At 60.1% G+C, this 13,925-nt stretch overlaps 1 protein-coding gene across 1 annotated transcript; it reads right to left on the bottom strand.

Moving 5' to 3' along the window:
* Nucleotides 1-3,603: 3,603 nt before the first annotated feature.
* On the bottom strand, nt 3,604-12,810 carry LOC115637051 (collagen alpha-1(IV) chain-like). The gene is made up of 7 exons (XM_030537887.1): nt 12,693-12,810; nt 11,420-11,471; nt 10,585-10,754; nt 9,585-10,149; nt 6,256-6,459; nt 5,149-5,339; nt 3,604-4,730 (listed from the first exon to the last, which is right to left on the bottom strand). The coding sequence occupies exons 3-7, from the start codon at nt 10,745-10,747 to the stop codon at nt 4,174-4,176; spliced, it is 1,680 nt and encodes a 559-aa protein (XP_030393747.1). The 5' UTR covers nt 10,748-10,754; nt 11,420-11,471; nt 12,693-12,810; the 3' UTR covers nt 3,604-4,173.
* Nucleotides 12,811-13,925: the final 1,115 nt, after the last annotated feature.

Below are 13,925 nucleotides of genomic sequence, written 5' to 3'. Positions count from 1 at the left end.
GGAAATGCCCCACCCCCATACACACACTTTAACTCACCTCCATCTGGCTCCTCAGCATGGCAGTGCTGCAGGTTCGCCTCCATTGGGGAGTGTGTGTGCTAAGGTCTAAGGGGCCAGCCGTGCCCATCACCTCTGCGTCTGGCCCCTAACTCTGCTGGACGCTGTCCCCTGGACAGAGCGCCCTCCTTGCTCAGCAGGCTGGGCACCCAGCACTGAGACACTCACCACCTGGCAAAGCCTCATGCCCATCGCTAAAACCCACCGTCCCTCCCTCGTTTCCCAGCCTCTGGGCATGCAGCTAGTGGAACAGGAGCCCGGCTGGGCGGAGGGTCCCAGACCATCGAGGGGCTGCCATGTTCCAGTGAGATTGTGCTGTGGGGACGAAAGGAACCCGGATTCCACATCCGGCTGCTCCTTTCTGTTAGGATTCAGCTCTCTAAGATCGCCCGTGCATGAAAGGCGAGCCGGAGGGCTCATCTTGTGGGGCCCTGTCCATGCCTGGAGTCAGTGCAATAGTCACGTCTCCTGCAGCTGCACGCTGCATGGACTATCCCAGAGAACCCCAGCCAGAACAGGCCTGGATCTTGGTAGCACCAGGCACATTTCTTAAAATCAGTTCCGCTTGCCCGTGCTCTCAGCTGTGGGCCATAAGGCACATGCACTCCTCAGCCTCCTGGGGCCACTCCTGCTCATGCGAGGCTCGGATTTGGCCTGGCGTGTCCACGCAGGGGCCTGATGCTGCATTCGCCAGTGACTGTGATGGCTGTCCCGGCACTCAGTGTGCAGGGCCGGGGGTGTGGGGCAGGCTCCCCATCCTAGGGGGAGCTCTCAGTCAAGAGGATTTCAAGCTGAGGGGCTCCTTGGAAGGTCCCTGCTCTGCAGATATTTGGCTTGATTCACTGGCAGAGTTTGTAAGTGCTTTGAACCAGCAAGTGGCACATGCAGGCCCCTGCAGATCCCCGGGGAGGTCCTATTGTGGGTGTCAGTAGGGAATGCTCAGGTGTCCGTTCTTCTGTGAAATCAAACCTGCCCAGGAATCCCTGAGCCAACCTCTTGCATGGGGGCAGGTACTAGCCATTCGGAGAATCAGCCTGTGATTATCAACAGCACTGGAGCCCTGGGTTGGAACCTGGGGGAGTTTTTTGCCTCCTCCAGCAAGGGAATTGAGAAGTGCTGGGCCGTAGCTGTAACTGGAGAGACTGCTGAAAGATGGGCACTGGCTGCCTCAGGCCTCTGAGGGGGTGTCTACTCTGCAATGAGACACCCATGGCTTGGGCTCAGGGGGCTTGGGGGAAGAGGCTGTTAATTGCAGTTTAGACATTTGGGCTCAGGCTGGAGCGTGGGATGGGGGGTCCCAAACATCTTCATTGCAATTGATCAGCCCCTTAGTCAGAGCCCTGCAAGCCCAAGTCAGCTGGCAGGGGCCACTGCAGGTGTCACTGCAGTGTAGACAGACCCAGCATGACCCAGGCTCAGGGTCCCGCTGCCCGGCTGAGCTGCAGGTAGTTCTGCAGTCTCTGCATGGGACAGATGGGGAGGCCGGCGCTCAGAGATGTGAGGTGACTAGCTCATGGGCTCAGTGGGGGTCTCCAGACTCCCAGGCACTTGCTCTAGCACGTCCCAGAGTCTAGCAGTGCTGTCCTGGGCCTTGGCGTGGCCTCGGGGGGCAGCGGGGATGATCGCTAGGAGACAGACTGAGCCGGTGTGGTGCAGCTTTGCACTGGGGCTGGCTGAGCGGCAGGACAAACTACCCCCCTCTGACTGGTTCTGCTACTCTGAGCCAGTTCCCTGGCGCACGGACTTTGGCCTGACGTGTTTCTGAAACAGCCAGGTGGACGCGGGCATGTGCTTCTGCGAGTGCTAGCAACCTAACAGGCATCCTGGGACCTGGGGTTCCTCGGCTCCTCCAGGCTGTATGGGAAACCCGGGATTAGATCGAGCTACCCCCTGAGGGGTAGGCTCCCTGGAGAGCCAGGCTGGCACTGCAGGGTCCTTGTCAGTGGCTGACGGCACAGGGCGCAGCCAAGGCTTTGGAGTGGGGTATCTTCTGCCGGCTTCTGGTTCGGGGGGTCCTGCTGTGTCGCCAGCACCATCTCCCAGGGAGCTCAGGGCTATGGGAGCTACCAGGCTTACCTTGTCCCGGCGCAGGACGGGAGCGTCTCTGCCTGCCCGCTGGTCCTTGTCTCGGGTCTGACTCCGCGTCCCTCCCCCAGCTGCTTGGCTCAGAGGCCAGAGCAGAACAGTCACTGGAGGCAACTCTTCCCTGAACTCTGGGAATCCAAGGGAGGGACCCAGCTCCAGGGAGCAGGTGCAATTTGGCTCACACACGGCACTATCCTGCCAGGCGTTGGGAACTACTCCTGGGGCTGAGGTACTGGTCTGCCTTGCCGGAGATGTGCAAGGATCAGCCCCTTGTGTCTGTGCATTACAGGGAAGTGTTGGAGCTTTACAGACCTGTTCCAGCCTCTCAGGATGCCCCCCGAGGCTCCGTGGCATCCCCCAGCTCCTGCCAACATTCAGTACCTCTGAGCTGGCCTCGGAGAGGCCCCAAGGATCCTAATCCCATCTGACAATCCCTGTGTCCGTGGCAGGAACAGGACAGTTACGCTTTATGACGATGGCTCGGCGCAGAGCTGGGGGGCCCAGCAGCTTCCCCCATGAAGTCTTGGAAGCCTTGAGGTGAGGCACCAAGACCCAGGACACCAATGTGGGACCAACCCACAAGGGTGGGATTGAGGAATGGGACCCAGGAGTTCTCAGGCCATTTCCGTTTGAATGAGGCCTGGCTGTGTGCTGTGCCCATGGAGCGCCTGGGTGCCGGGGTCGGGGTGTGCCAGGTGCCAAGGCCAGGGGGATACTGGCACGGTGTGTGTTTGCCAGGGGGCTGAACTGGGGGCTGGGGCAAGGCCAATTTGGGATAAATTTGGCCCTACGGCTGTGACTCACCTGCATCCTTGTGCTGGCAGAGGGAGAATCCATCTGGGGTTGGGATGGGGGGCAGACACTGTTCCCCAGGGCCCCATGGGGAAGGGCAGCTTAACTTGCAGTCAGAGCTGACTGGTACCCAGGGTCTGAACCAGCCCATTGCCTGGCCACAGCCTCTGCCTGGGAGGGCTGAGACCCCAGGGAGGGAGATGGAGCCTGGGCCTCTGTGTAGGGCTGGGAAACAGGACCTCTCCTTCCCTGCTTCACTCCCTTGGGCAGAGGGAGCTCAGCACAGCCCTGCTCTGAAACAAAACCCCCTTTCCCAACTGCACCCAGCCACCCACCACGGGAGTGTGCACCCTGCCCAGGCAATGGAGGCCTGGCTGGGCATTTGTGGCGTTCGTTGCCTAGCTCCTGTAACCAATGCAATAGAAATACCTCACACACACACAGGTTCACACACACACGTGTGCACATACACAGGTGCACACACACACATCCACACCCACTCACGCACACACACATACATACGCACACACACATCCACATGCACGCACACATCCACATATGTGCGCGCGCGCGCACACGCACACGCACACACACACACACACACACACACACACACACACGTCTGATATGCTGCGTAGTGTGGGTAGACATCAGCCATGAGACATCAGGCCCCATGCCACAGAGTGAGGATTTATTGACATTTTCGACAAGCTCACGGCCAAGTTCCCTTTCCAGATTTTCTGGGACAAGCCCGTCCCTGGCATGACTTGCTGGGGGCAGTGGGGAGACCCCAGGGCTGGCTTTGGCCCTCTGGGTGTGAGCAGCGTGAAGCAGTGGGGGTTAATGCATGCAGCAACTAGACCCTGTACTGTGTAGGGAGCACAGAGTGGCTGGGGACAGCGGGGACCCAGGCAGGGACGCAGCCAGACAACCCCCTTCCCTTACACTTGGTGACTCTGTCTCAAAAACACATGTGAAAAACCGCTTGGCCCTGGTTAGTTTTTGGGTGGCGTCTGGGTGGCTACTGGGGCCTGATAGGGGCAGGACTGCAGCCAACAGGCTCTGCCCCAGCCCTAAGCAAGCTGATGCAAGCAGAGGGCCTGTGCAGAGCGCCCCAGGGATGCCATTCCCTTGTGCCCCACTGTGAGGCGCTGCGATGCAGGGCGAGAGCCAGCATGCACTTTAGAGGGCAGAGAGAGGCTGGGATCAGCTGGCGCGGCCAGGGCTGGGCTGGCCTCCCTAGTCTGGGAAGAGCAGGAAGCCGGAAAAGACACTGTCGGAGCCAGCAATGCCCACCATGCCGTTGTAGTCATTGACTGCCAGCCAGAGCTGGTGCCCGGCATCCATGCGCAGCAGGAGACCCCCAGAGCTGACCTGCTTGATGTTGGACATGTGGTCGCAGAAGCTGGCCACCTTCTGCCGGTTCTTGTACATGTTGACACAGAGGTTGGCGGTCTGGGAGGTGTGGAAGACGAAGTAGTAGAGGCCAGGCACACGGCAGGTGAACTTGCCCGAGGTGGTGTTGTAGTCCTCGCTGAGGTTGGTGATGGCGTGGTTGAACACCACAGGGGCGTTCTTGTCCGGGTACTGCCCGGTCTGCCTCATTACTGAGAAGGCCGACTGGTGCTTCTGCTTGTAATTGCCTGGCAGGCCGGGGCCCCCAGGCTGGCCGTACTCGCCCGGCTCTCCCCGGGTGCCAGGGGGACCCATGGGACCATTTTTTCCTGGCAGGCCGGGAATGCCGGGGTCTCCTTTCTCCCCCTTGGGCCCTCGGGTTCCAGGAATGGCCGGAATGCCTGTGGGGTTCCAGGAAGTGTCCGTCAGAGTGGATCCGGTGGCTCAGAGCATTGCCCTCCTGCCCTGGTGGCTAAGTGGTCGTGACCCCAGCCTAGCCTGGCTGTGTGGACAAGTCCTCTCCCCCCAACTCCGCATCTGCAAAGGGTTGGTATCCCTGAGCCAGCCCCCAGGGGTTTGATGCTGAGCTGGCAACTGTGCCGGTGTCTGCGCTCCTGCAGGAAAGGCGCAGGAGAAGGGCAGCTGATTCCCTGTGTGGGACGTGTCCTCTCCTCTACCTCTGTGTTTTCCCACCTGTCTGCCCAGGACAGAGCTGGCACTAATTCTCCATCTTCTGGGCACTATGGGCCTCAGGGAGCCCTCTGATGACACCTCTCCAATGCCCCCTCTCTTGACTAGCTTCTATTAGAGGGCACCTACCTGGTTCGCCTTTGACTCCTTTCAGCCCATCTCTGCCATCCTTGCCAGGCATGCCAGGCGTGCCAGGTAGCCCAGGGGTCCCATAGCAGCTGTGGGAAGCACTGCCTGTCACTGTGGTCTCCAGCGCCAGGAGGAGAAGGGCTAGGCCCAGGCCCACTGGTTCCCAGACATTCTTGGCCATCTTTGTCATACTACGAGTGGAAATACGGAGAGTGTTGAGGGTCCCTGCCCTGTCGCCGCGGACATAGCGGAGGCCCCTTGCTGCCAAGCCAAACAGCAGCATCTCCACCCAGTGACAGACTGCAGGTTACACTGACCCTCGCTCTTACCAGGAGCCACCCTCCCTCGGCTCGCCATGCCCACCTGTTCCCGCTTCCTGGGCACAGCCTGTCCCCTCGGCAGCCTGCCTGGGTCCAGAACGCTGCCTGACAGGCTTTGCCAGCTGGAGCCCAGAGCCCATCCAGAGAGCCAGAGCAGCGTCTCCCTCTCGACCCTCGTGGGCAGCCCCTCTCCTTTTCGGCAGCCCTTCCCGCTCCCTGCTCTGAGCATAGGTCAGGAATGGCCCTGCTGCTAGTGCATGGACAGAGATGCTTGAGCTGCCTGGCCCTGGTTTGCCGGTCACTGGTGCTGGCTGTAGCCCACAACACAGCTGGGTTGCCGGAGGAAGGTCCATTCTGGGGTTCCCCAGCGCTGGCACAGGAACAGCTCAGCTCCCAGGGCGTTGTCCTATTCCCAGGATCCCAGGCATTGCACTGTTTGGGGGGCAGGTCTGCCTTTCCACAATCTGTCCCTACACTGGGCAGTGCACTGCCCACCGTGGCTGCCCCACACCAGTGCACCTGCTGGCCCCTGGCTCTGCCCTGTGCCCTCCTACCTGGCAGGGGCTCTTAGACCCAGGAGTCCAGCAGAGAGTTATGCAGAGTGACCTGCCAGTGGCCAGGAGCAGGCTATTGGGGTATCCTTGCTGTGAACCCACCAGCCAACCCTTCCCCAGCCACATGTCAGCTCCTGTGGCCACGGCAATGCCTGCCACCGTGCCCACAGCCCAATGACATGGGCCTAGCCGCTTCATCAATGTCCTGTGACTGCCCCCCATCAGCGCCTTACCTCTCTGGGGCAGGGCGCTGGCTCCCGCGCTCTCCGGAGGGCTCTGCTGCGGTGGGGCTGCTGGCTGGCTTGTCAGAGTTCTGACTGTGACACCAGCCAGGAGGAAGTTGGTGGCCGAAGGAGGCCAGGACAGGCCTCTTGGAAAGACCAGCCCCTTTGCCGGGACCCTGGCCAAGTTTCACATCCCTGTCCTGGGCATTTCTTCTGAGCAAGCGTTTTCCACAATGCCGGACAGTGCTAAACGCCAAGCCAGCACTCTCCACCTGGCCATGGGCCTGGCCACCAAGGAGCCAGGACAGGAAGGACAACCCCGAGGGGTGCCAGGGCCAGCAGCAGGACCAGGGGCCGTGTGCAGTGCTCACAGCTGATCCAGAGGCAGATGTTCACCTCTCTCAGGGCACTGCCGCTCTGCTCACCTTCCCACTTTCTTCCACTCCCCCCGAGACTGAAGTGTAGGATGGCAGATGGCCATGCTGGGGGTTCCCCCACAGTGGCACAACGTCATCCCAGTGCCTGGTGCACCTGCTCAGAATCCTGTGACCTCCGACACTTGCCCATCAGTGGGGGGATGAGGGTTAGTGCTGAGTCTGTGTCATCCCCATCTCCTGGCACATGTCATGGCCTGCTCCCAGCCTCTCACCGGGCACCGTGGCCAGCCCAGCCCTCCCCTAAGCCCCCTGGGTGCCAGCAAAAAAGATTGAATTGGGGGGGGTTGCGGTCAATACCCACATAACTCCTGCTTCCTTTTGCTGAAGAATGTTTTTGGATCAGTGAAGGGCTCGTGGCACACACCGGGAATCCGGTAACCAGCCCTCAGGGAGGGGTCCTGATGCCATGGCCCATACCCGGATATCACCGCTCTGGGCAGTGCCCAGGGCCCAGGTGTTAGCTCACTAGCTGCATCAGCAGAAGTCTTTTTCAAGGCCGAGCTGGTTGAGCCGTCCATCCGTCTGTCCATTGTGTTCCAGGAGCGCAGGCCCCTGGACGAGGCACTGGCTCCAGTGAGGAGCACACAGCGCCCCCCAGTGTGAGTGAGCAGCGCTCTTTCCCCTCTCCCTTCCTCCGTCACTGTAGGTAGGGCGCTAAGGGGCAGACGCAGCCCCTAGAAGGAATCCAAGCTGACCCCCAGGGGTGTCCAATGCGTGCTCCCTGAAGTACCAGCTCTGCCCTCTGTGAGGGGCACATGCCCTCTGCCCCTGCCTGCTTTGCTTGCTGTGTGTGGGGAGGAGGGTAATGCCCTGCGGCCATAGCAGAGGGCAGCACCCATGCTCCCTGCAGCATCACACCTGGCTCCCCTCCCCCTTTTCCCGTGATGGCAGAGCCCTCCTTCTCACCAGCAATCCAGTGCCTGGGCGCGCCACAGGGCAGCCCACCGTGCAGGAGTCCTGGAACTGAGCCTGCAGCCTGGCCCGAGTCGGGTGAGCCCATTGCCCACATGCACTGGGATCAGGGCCCTAGGTGCTGGGCAAACCAATGGGCTGCTGGCCTCATTCCGATTTAGGAAGAAAAAAGTGTCACCCTCCCAGAGACTCTTCTCCCAGCCCCATTGCTCCCTGTCACGCCCAGACACCAAGGGCCAAGTGGGCCACAGGATCTGGATGCCCACTGGCCCTGCGGGGTCCCTCCTGCTCGGGACAGACTGAGGCAAGTGGCTGCTGGCCGTGCTGCACCTGCTATGTAGCTGCAGCGTATTTGGGTTAGCCAGGCTAGTCCCTTTCCCCGGGTGTTGGGTAGAAAGCCGCCCACCTGATATCGCTTTCAGTACTGACAGATCAGACTGACACTCCGGCCATGTTGGCTCCCTTAGCCTCCACATGGCTTGGAGCCTGAACTCGCTGGACAGCACTGGGATGGGGGAACTGGAGCCAAAGGCAGCCTCTGCAAAGGCTGGTGAGTTCAAATCCTGAGGAGACGCCAGCCCATTGTGCTCTGGGCCTGTACTGCTCCTGGCTCCGAGGGGGCCCGGACACTGACCGTTTGCAGGAAGATGTGAACGAGAAAGAAAACCAAGGCACTGGATGGAACTGAGCGAGGGAAAGAAAGGGTTTATTCATCTGTGCTGATGGGAAGGGGGTGAAAGCCAGGGGTGGCCTGCAGCCAGCTCCGGATTTGCAGTGGTTAGTACAGAGTGAGCCACAATCGGCAGCGATTTCCTATCAGGGAATAAAGGGGCCAGAGCGGGGGAATGACACCGGTGACAACTGATCTCCTTCGGCAGGAGGGTGAGAACCAGCATGGCAGGAAGATCTGAGCCCCTGGGACTGGGGAGCTGTCTGCGACTGAGCTGCTTGGACAGAGCACAGAGTGCGACCGCTCTCCTCGGCCTGGGGGACACAATCCGTGCTGAATGGCAGCGCCTGGCCAGGAAGGTGGGAGACCCTGCCTGGAGCGGGAGCAGTGGTTCTTTAGGCAGCCTGCCAGCTGTTGATGATGGAATGGACCTACCTGGAAGGCAAGATGACACTTCCCAGGGCATTAGCTGGGGTTACAGAGCAGCCAGCAGCTGAGCCAACACAGCCTGTCTACCACCTCCCCCTGGACACTGCCTCCTCTGCGCTACATGCCACGTCCTGGTCCCCAGCGCAGCTCTCTCAAGGCCGCACAGTAGCAGGAGGCACGTTAGAAGGACGCAGGCCCAGGGAAGAGGGGTGCCCAGCAGGACAGGGTCACTGTCGCAGGCTTTGGCCTTTTGCAGACAGATCTTGTCTAAGGCCTGGGCTGTGGGCTGTGGTGTCATGGCAGTGGGGCCAGAGGACGGAGCCCCTCCTTGTCTGAGGAGCCCCACACTTGGGTGCTGGGAGGGAGGCCCCTGCTGCGAGTGACCTGGGAAGTCCAGATGCCATCCTATGAGTGGGACCAGGCCCCCGCCAGCCTGGGGACAGGTAGGGATTCCCGGTCTGTTTGGCATGCTGCGATGGCACAGGCTGCCCGGGGCAGGCACTTAGGGCCCAATCCTGGTGCCATCAAAGCCAAGGGGAGCTCTGCAGGAGCAGGGTCTGGGCCATGACGCCTGGCCATATATCCCCTACGCTCATGGAACTGGACACAAATTATTTGTATATAGGCTCTGGGGAGCTCAGCAGCCGGCTCCCACCCCTGCCTGGCACACAGGGCACCCAGTCTCAGTGCCACGGAGGTGGGTGGGCACAGGCACAGCGCTCTCTGAGTGGCTGGGTGGGGAAAGGCTGGGTCTGCACACACTGGCTGGCCTGCGGCCCCCCAGGACTCGTGCCCACCTCTGTCAGGGCTCTCACAGGCCAGCGGGCGAAGCGGCGGGGGCTCGGAGAGGCAGGGGCTGCCTTGCTGTAGCGCTGGCTGAGAAGCGTCACTGGGTCTCAGGGAAAAGCAGGAAGCCGCTGAAGACGCTGTCGGCCTCGGTGCCGTCGTACACCCGATTGCCTTGGCGGGGGTCGCTCTCGAGCCAGACCCGGTCGTTCTTGGCCAGCTGGAGCACGCTGCTCCCTGAGTTCACCTGCAGGATGCCTCGGCTGTTGCTGTCGCAGACGCCCAACTCCTTTTTCTCGTTGCGGATGAGGCTGAGGCAGAGGTTCCCGCTGGAGATCACCTGGAAGGCAAAGTAGTAGACGCCGGGCACCCGGCAGGTGAACTGGCCCATCTCGGCGTTGTAGGCGCTGTCCTGGTCAGTGATGACGTTGTCAAAGACCACGATGTTCCCGCTGGTGCGGGGGTTCTTCCTGGAGGCCGAGAAGGCGGGTCGGGGCTGATCCTTGATATTGCCAGACTTGCCTTTGGCTCCCTTCCTCCCTGGCGGCCCTGGGAGCCCGGGGGAACCATTTGGCCCCCTGTAGCCCTGGTTCCCAGGCATGCCGGGAGGCCCAGGTTCCCCTTCGTCACCTTTGGGTCCCCGGATTCCCGACTTTCTTCCCGGTAACCCTGGAAGAGAGGAGCAGGCCGCGGCTGACGGAACCTTGCCCAAGCATTGTGGGCTGACACCAGCCACATCCCCCCCACAAGCAGCCACCCTCCAGCCAGAGCCCGTCTCCATCCCTTGCACTGAGCCTACCTGGGCCAGAGCCTGGCTCCCTCACCTCTGCCAAGCCGGCCTGGGCCAGAGCCCCCAGCTCCATCCTCTCTGCCGAGCCAGCCTGGGCCAGCTCCCAGCTCCATCCTCTCTGCCGAGCCGGCCTGGGCCAGCTCCCGACTCCATCCCCTCCACCAAGCCAGCCTGGGCCAGAGCCTGGCTCCCTTCCCTCTGCTGAGCCAGCCAGTGCTGGGTTGGAACTGGTGCCCTAGAGACGACACCCAGCACCATCCAGCCCTCCTTGTGTTCTCAGCCCTGGAAGCTACAGCTTCCCTCTCCCCCCTTACCTGGCTCGCCTATGTCGCCTTTCTGCCCTGGCCTCCCGTTGAGGCCCGGTACTCCAGGGTAGCCATCTTTGCCTGGTGGTGCTTGACACACGTTCTCCTGAGTTACTGCCATGCCCAGGATCATGGCCAGGGTGCTGGCTGCCAGCCAGAATCTGCCAGCCATTCTGCCTCTGCAAGCACACGGTCCCCACAGCGTGAACAGTGCCTGGGACATTCCCACAATTGCTCCCCACTGCGGAAGTCACTCCCCACAAAGAGCACATTTCCAGCTAGTGACAACAGGCACTTCCCTACAGACCCCAACCTAACTACACACAGCCACGGATGGGGAGCATGCCCCTCAGCCTCACACTCACACACACACACACTCACACACTCTCTCTCTTTCTCTCTCTAATTGAGTGGGAGTGCCCCTTCAGTCATACATACAAACACAAACACACACACACTGATTGGGTGGGAGTGTCCTCTCTCTCTCTCTCTCTCTCTCTCTCTCTCTCTCACACACACACACACACACACACACACACACACACACACACACACACGCACACACCCTCCGTACACTAGAGCTGGGTGAAATACTAACTGCACAAACCCCTCCAGCCTGTGGACCCTGTTGTCACTGTTTTCATTGCCTGGTTGGAAAATGTCCCTGATATTTCAGTTTTGAATTTGTCTCCAAAAACATTGCGGAGATGGCCATTCTCCTTCGCTAACCTAGGTCCTGGGTGTCGCTATGTCTGTGTGTGTGGGGGGTGGGCGGGTTTGGAGCTGCCAGGGAAGGACACGGGGAGCAGAAGGGGAAAGCAGCAAAGTAGCGGGCTGGCCTTACCTCCGGGGGCTGCCTTGCACAGGATGGGGGCTGGATACCAGCGGACAGGGACCTGGAAAAAGACCATCACAGCTATGCACTGAGCAGCAGAACGTGAGCCAAGTGTCAAAAAACAACTCAGTCCCCTTCTCTCCTGCCAAGGGGCCAGTGATTCGGGGGGCAGTTCTAGAAGCATGGAGTGGGGGGGGGGGAGATAACCAATTGAGGTGGGGGTCATGAGGCCTGTGAAGTCTGCTGCCCCTGGTATTGTGGTTTTGGGGGGGCTCTGAGTGCATGCTGAGAGTGCGCACAACCTAACTGGAGGGGGCAGGAATGACCCTTTAACAAAGATGTCCTTTCTCCAACGGGTGCATTGGGGTTTAATAGACAGGGTGAGATTCTGGCCTTTTTGGTGTCAGTGACCAAACCCCCGCAGATTGCCATGGGCCCAGGCTCCCACCCAGTGTTTTAAACTTTCCTCTCTCCACTGTTCATGTGTCGATCACAATGTCACCGTTCAACAGTCTTCCACCCCAGCGTCAGCAATGGGGCAGAGATGACCCATCCAGCAAGAATCAAACCTGGGTCAGACCCAGTTTCAGAACTGGTTACATCCCGGCCATGGTCAGCATGAGGGTATGACCAGAGCCAGGACTGGGCTAGGTCTGATGCAGATACACGATACAGAGCCCAAACTCTGCTCCCAGCCTCTAGCTGGGGGCTGAGACCCTGACCTGCGCTGCAGGGGCCCCCCGTCTGCAGGGCTGGGAGAAGAGCCTGCTCAAAGGTGACCCCAAGCCAGGAAGTGCTGTGAATGGCAGGGAAGAGGGGCCCAGTGAGGCTAGCCCCTTGGACAGGGAATCACCCGATGAGAGCTGACTGCAGCTGGGCAGGGCTCAGAGATGCTGGGCAATAGTAAGGCAAGAGCAATTGTGGGCAGAGATGCGGCTGTCATTTCCACCGTAGATTGGCTGCATGGCAGGGTGAGGGGATGGGACGTGGACATCCGCCTGTACAGCTTGGCTGGGCCGCCCTGTGCACTTGCCTTCTCAGACGGACACTAGGGCCTGAGGGGCTACCCCCTTCCCGGCCTCCCTCAGCCGTGCAGCTGGGAAGCTCCTCAGCCCAGGACAGGCGAAGAGCGAGAGGGGCAGAGAGCTAGTCCCAACGTGTCAGGAAGGGGCTGAGGAAGAAAGGCTGAGGGATCCCGAACACAGAGACCTGCTGCTGGGGAACCAGAGTGCAGCCTGCATGGGAGAAGCTCGCCGGGGCAGTGCAGAGAAAAGTCACTTACCTCTCCCGGAGGTTGGGCTGAGGCTCTGTGAGCAGGCAGCTTCGTTTGGTCTCTGACCTTCCCCAAGACAGAGAACGAGGCAGAGGGTGCAGGAGGATGGGGGGTGGGATTGCGGGTGCTTCTGTCCTGTTGGGGTTGGAAGAAGCTGCTGAGTTTCACTTCCCAACTCATTTCCCCTTTTGGTGTTTAACCCCTGCCCCGTGCTGGGTCTCCCGGAACAATAGGAATGTCCTGGTCAGCAAAAGTGCTAACACTTTTAGACTCAAAACCACAGCAGAGCTGGGCAGGCCGGGCCCTGTTTCCTTCTCGGTGCCTCCCTGGCCCCCAGCAGCCCACATGGCAGGGCACCTGGCACTCAGAGGCTAATGTTTGCTAAGGTTTGTGGTGTGTGTGCAAGAGAAGGGCAGGATGCCAGGGCTTGCACTACGTCTCACCAGAACTGTGACAGGGTTCTGTGTGAATCCTGCACTTTGGATGGGGCAGGGTGTTCTCAAGGGGCAAACGCAATGTACCGGGATTTTAAACAAAGAAAATTGTCAAACAAATTCCATGGTGTTGCTGTGAGCTGGGTGAAACCTTGCATGGGTTGAGTTAAAACCTCAGAGGGATTGATAGGCGTGAACTCACCCGTCAATTAACAGCACTGTCAGAATGAGTTTGCAGGACACACAGAAATTGAGACCACACACACCAGAGAGAGAGCCAGGAAGCCAAGCAGCATTCGGTGAGCACAGAGTGATGCTGGGAAAGGCTAGGGAGGGGCTTTGGGGTCTGGTGTTGGCCAAAGAGTCCTGGGGTTAGCCAAGAACCTGCTCCTTTTGCTCTTGATTCCTCCTGTATTCGGAGACACTGGACTTTGTACATTCCTTGTAAAGAAACAAATACCAACCTGCACTGGTGTCCCAAGGTAACACCCCAGGGACTCAACTAGCTGCTCCAACCAAATAGGGGCAACAACATACAACCACGGATCCCAGGCCTTATCCCCCTAACCCTGTTCCCATCCCCCATCCCATTTCTCGTCCCACCCCCCAACCCTGTTCTCATCCTCCATCCTGTTCCTCATCTCACCCCCCAGTCCTGTTCCCATCTCCCCATCCTGTTCCCCATCGCCCCCCCGTCCTATTCCCATCCCCCCATCCCATTCCCAATCACCCCCAACCCTGTTCCCATCCCCCGTCCCATTTCTCATCCCACCCCCAACCCTGTTCTCATCCTCCATCCCGTTCCTCA

Source organism: Gopherus evgoodei, chromosome 18 (genome assembly GCF_007399415.2).
Source record: "Gopherus evgoodei ecotype Sinaloan lineage chromosome 18, rGopEvg1_v1.p, whole genome shotgun sequence".
In the NCBI taxonomy this organism is placed as follows: domain Eukaryota; kingdom Metazoa; phylum Chordata; order Testudines; family Testudinidae; genus Gopherus; species Gopherus evgoodei.
The sequence above is the reverse complement of the archived record's forward strand: the minus strand, read 5'-3'. Positions and strand labels throughout refer to the sequence as shown.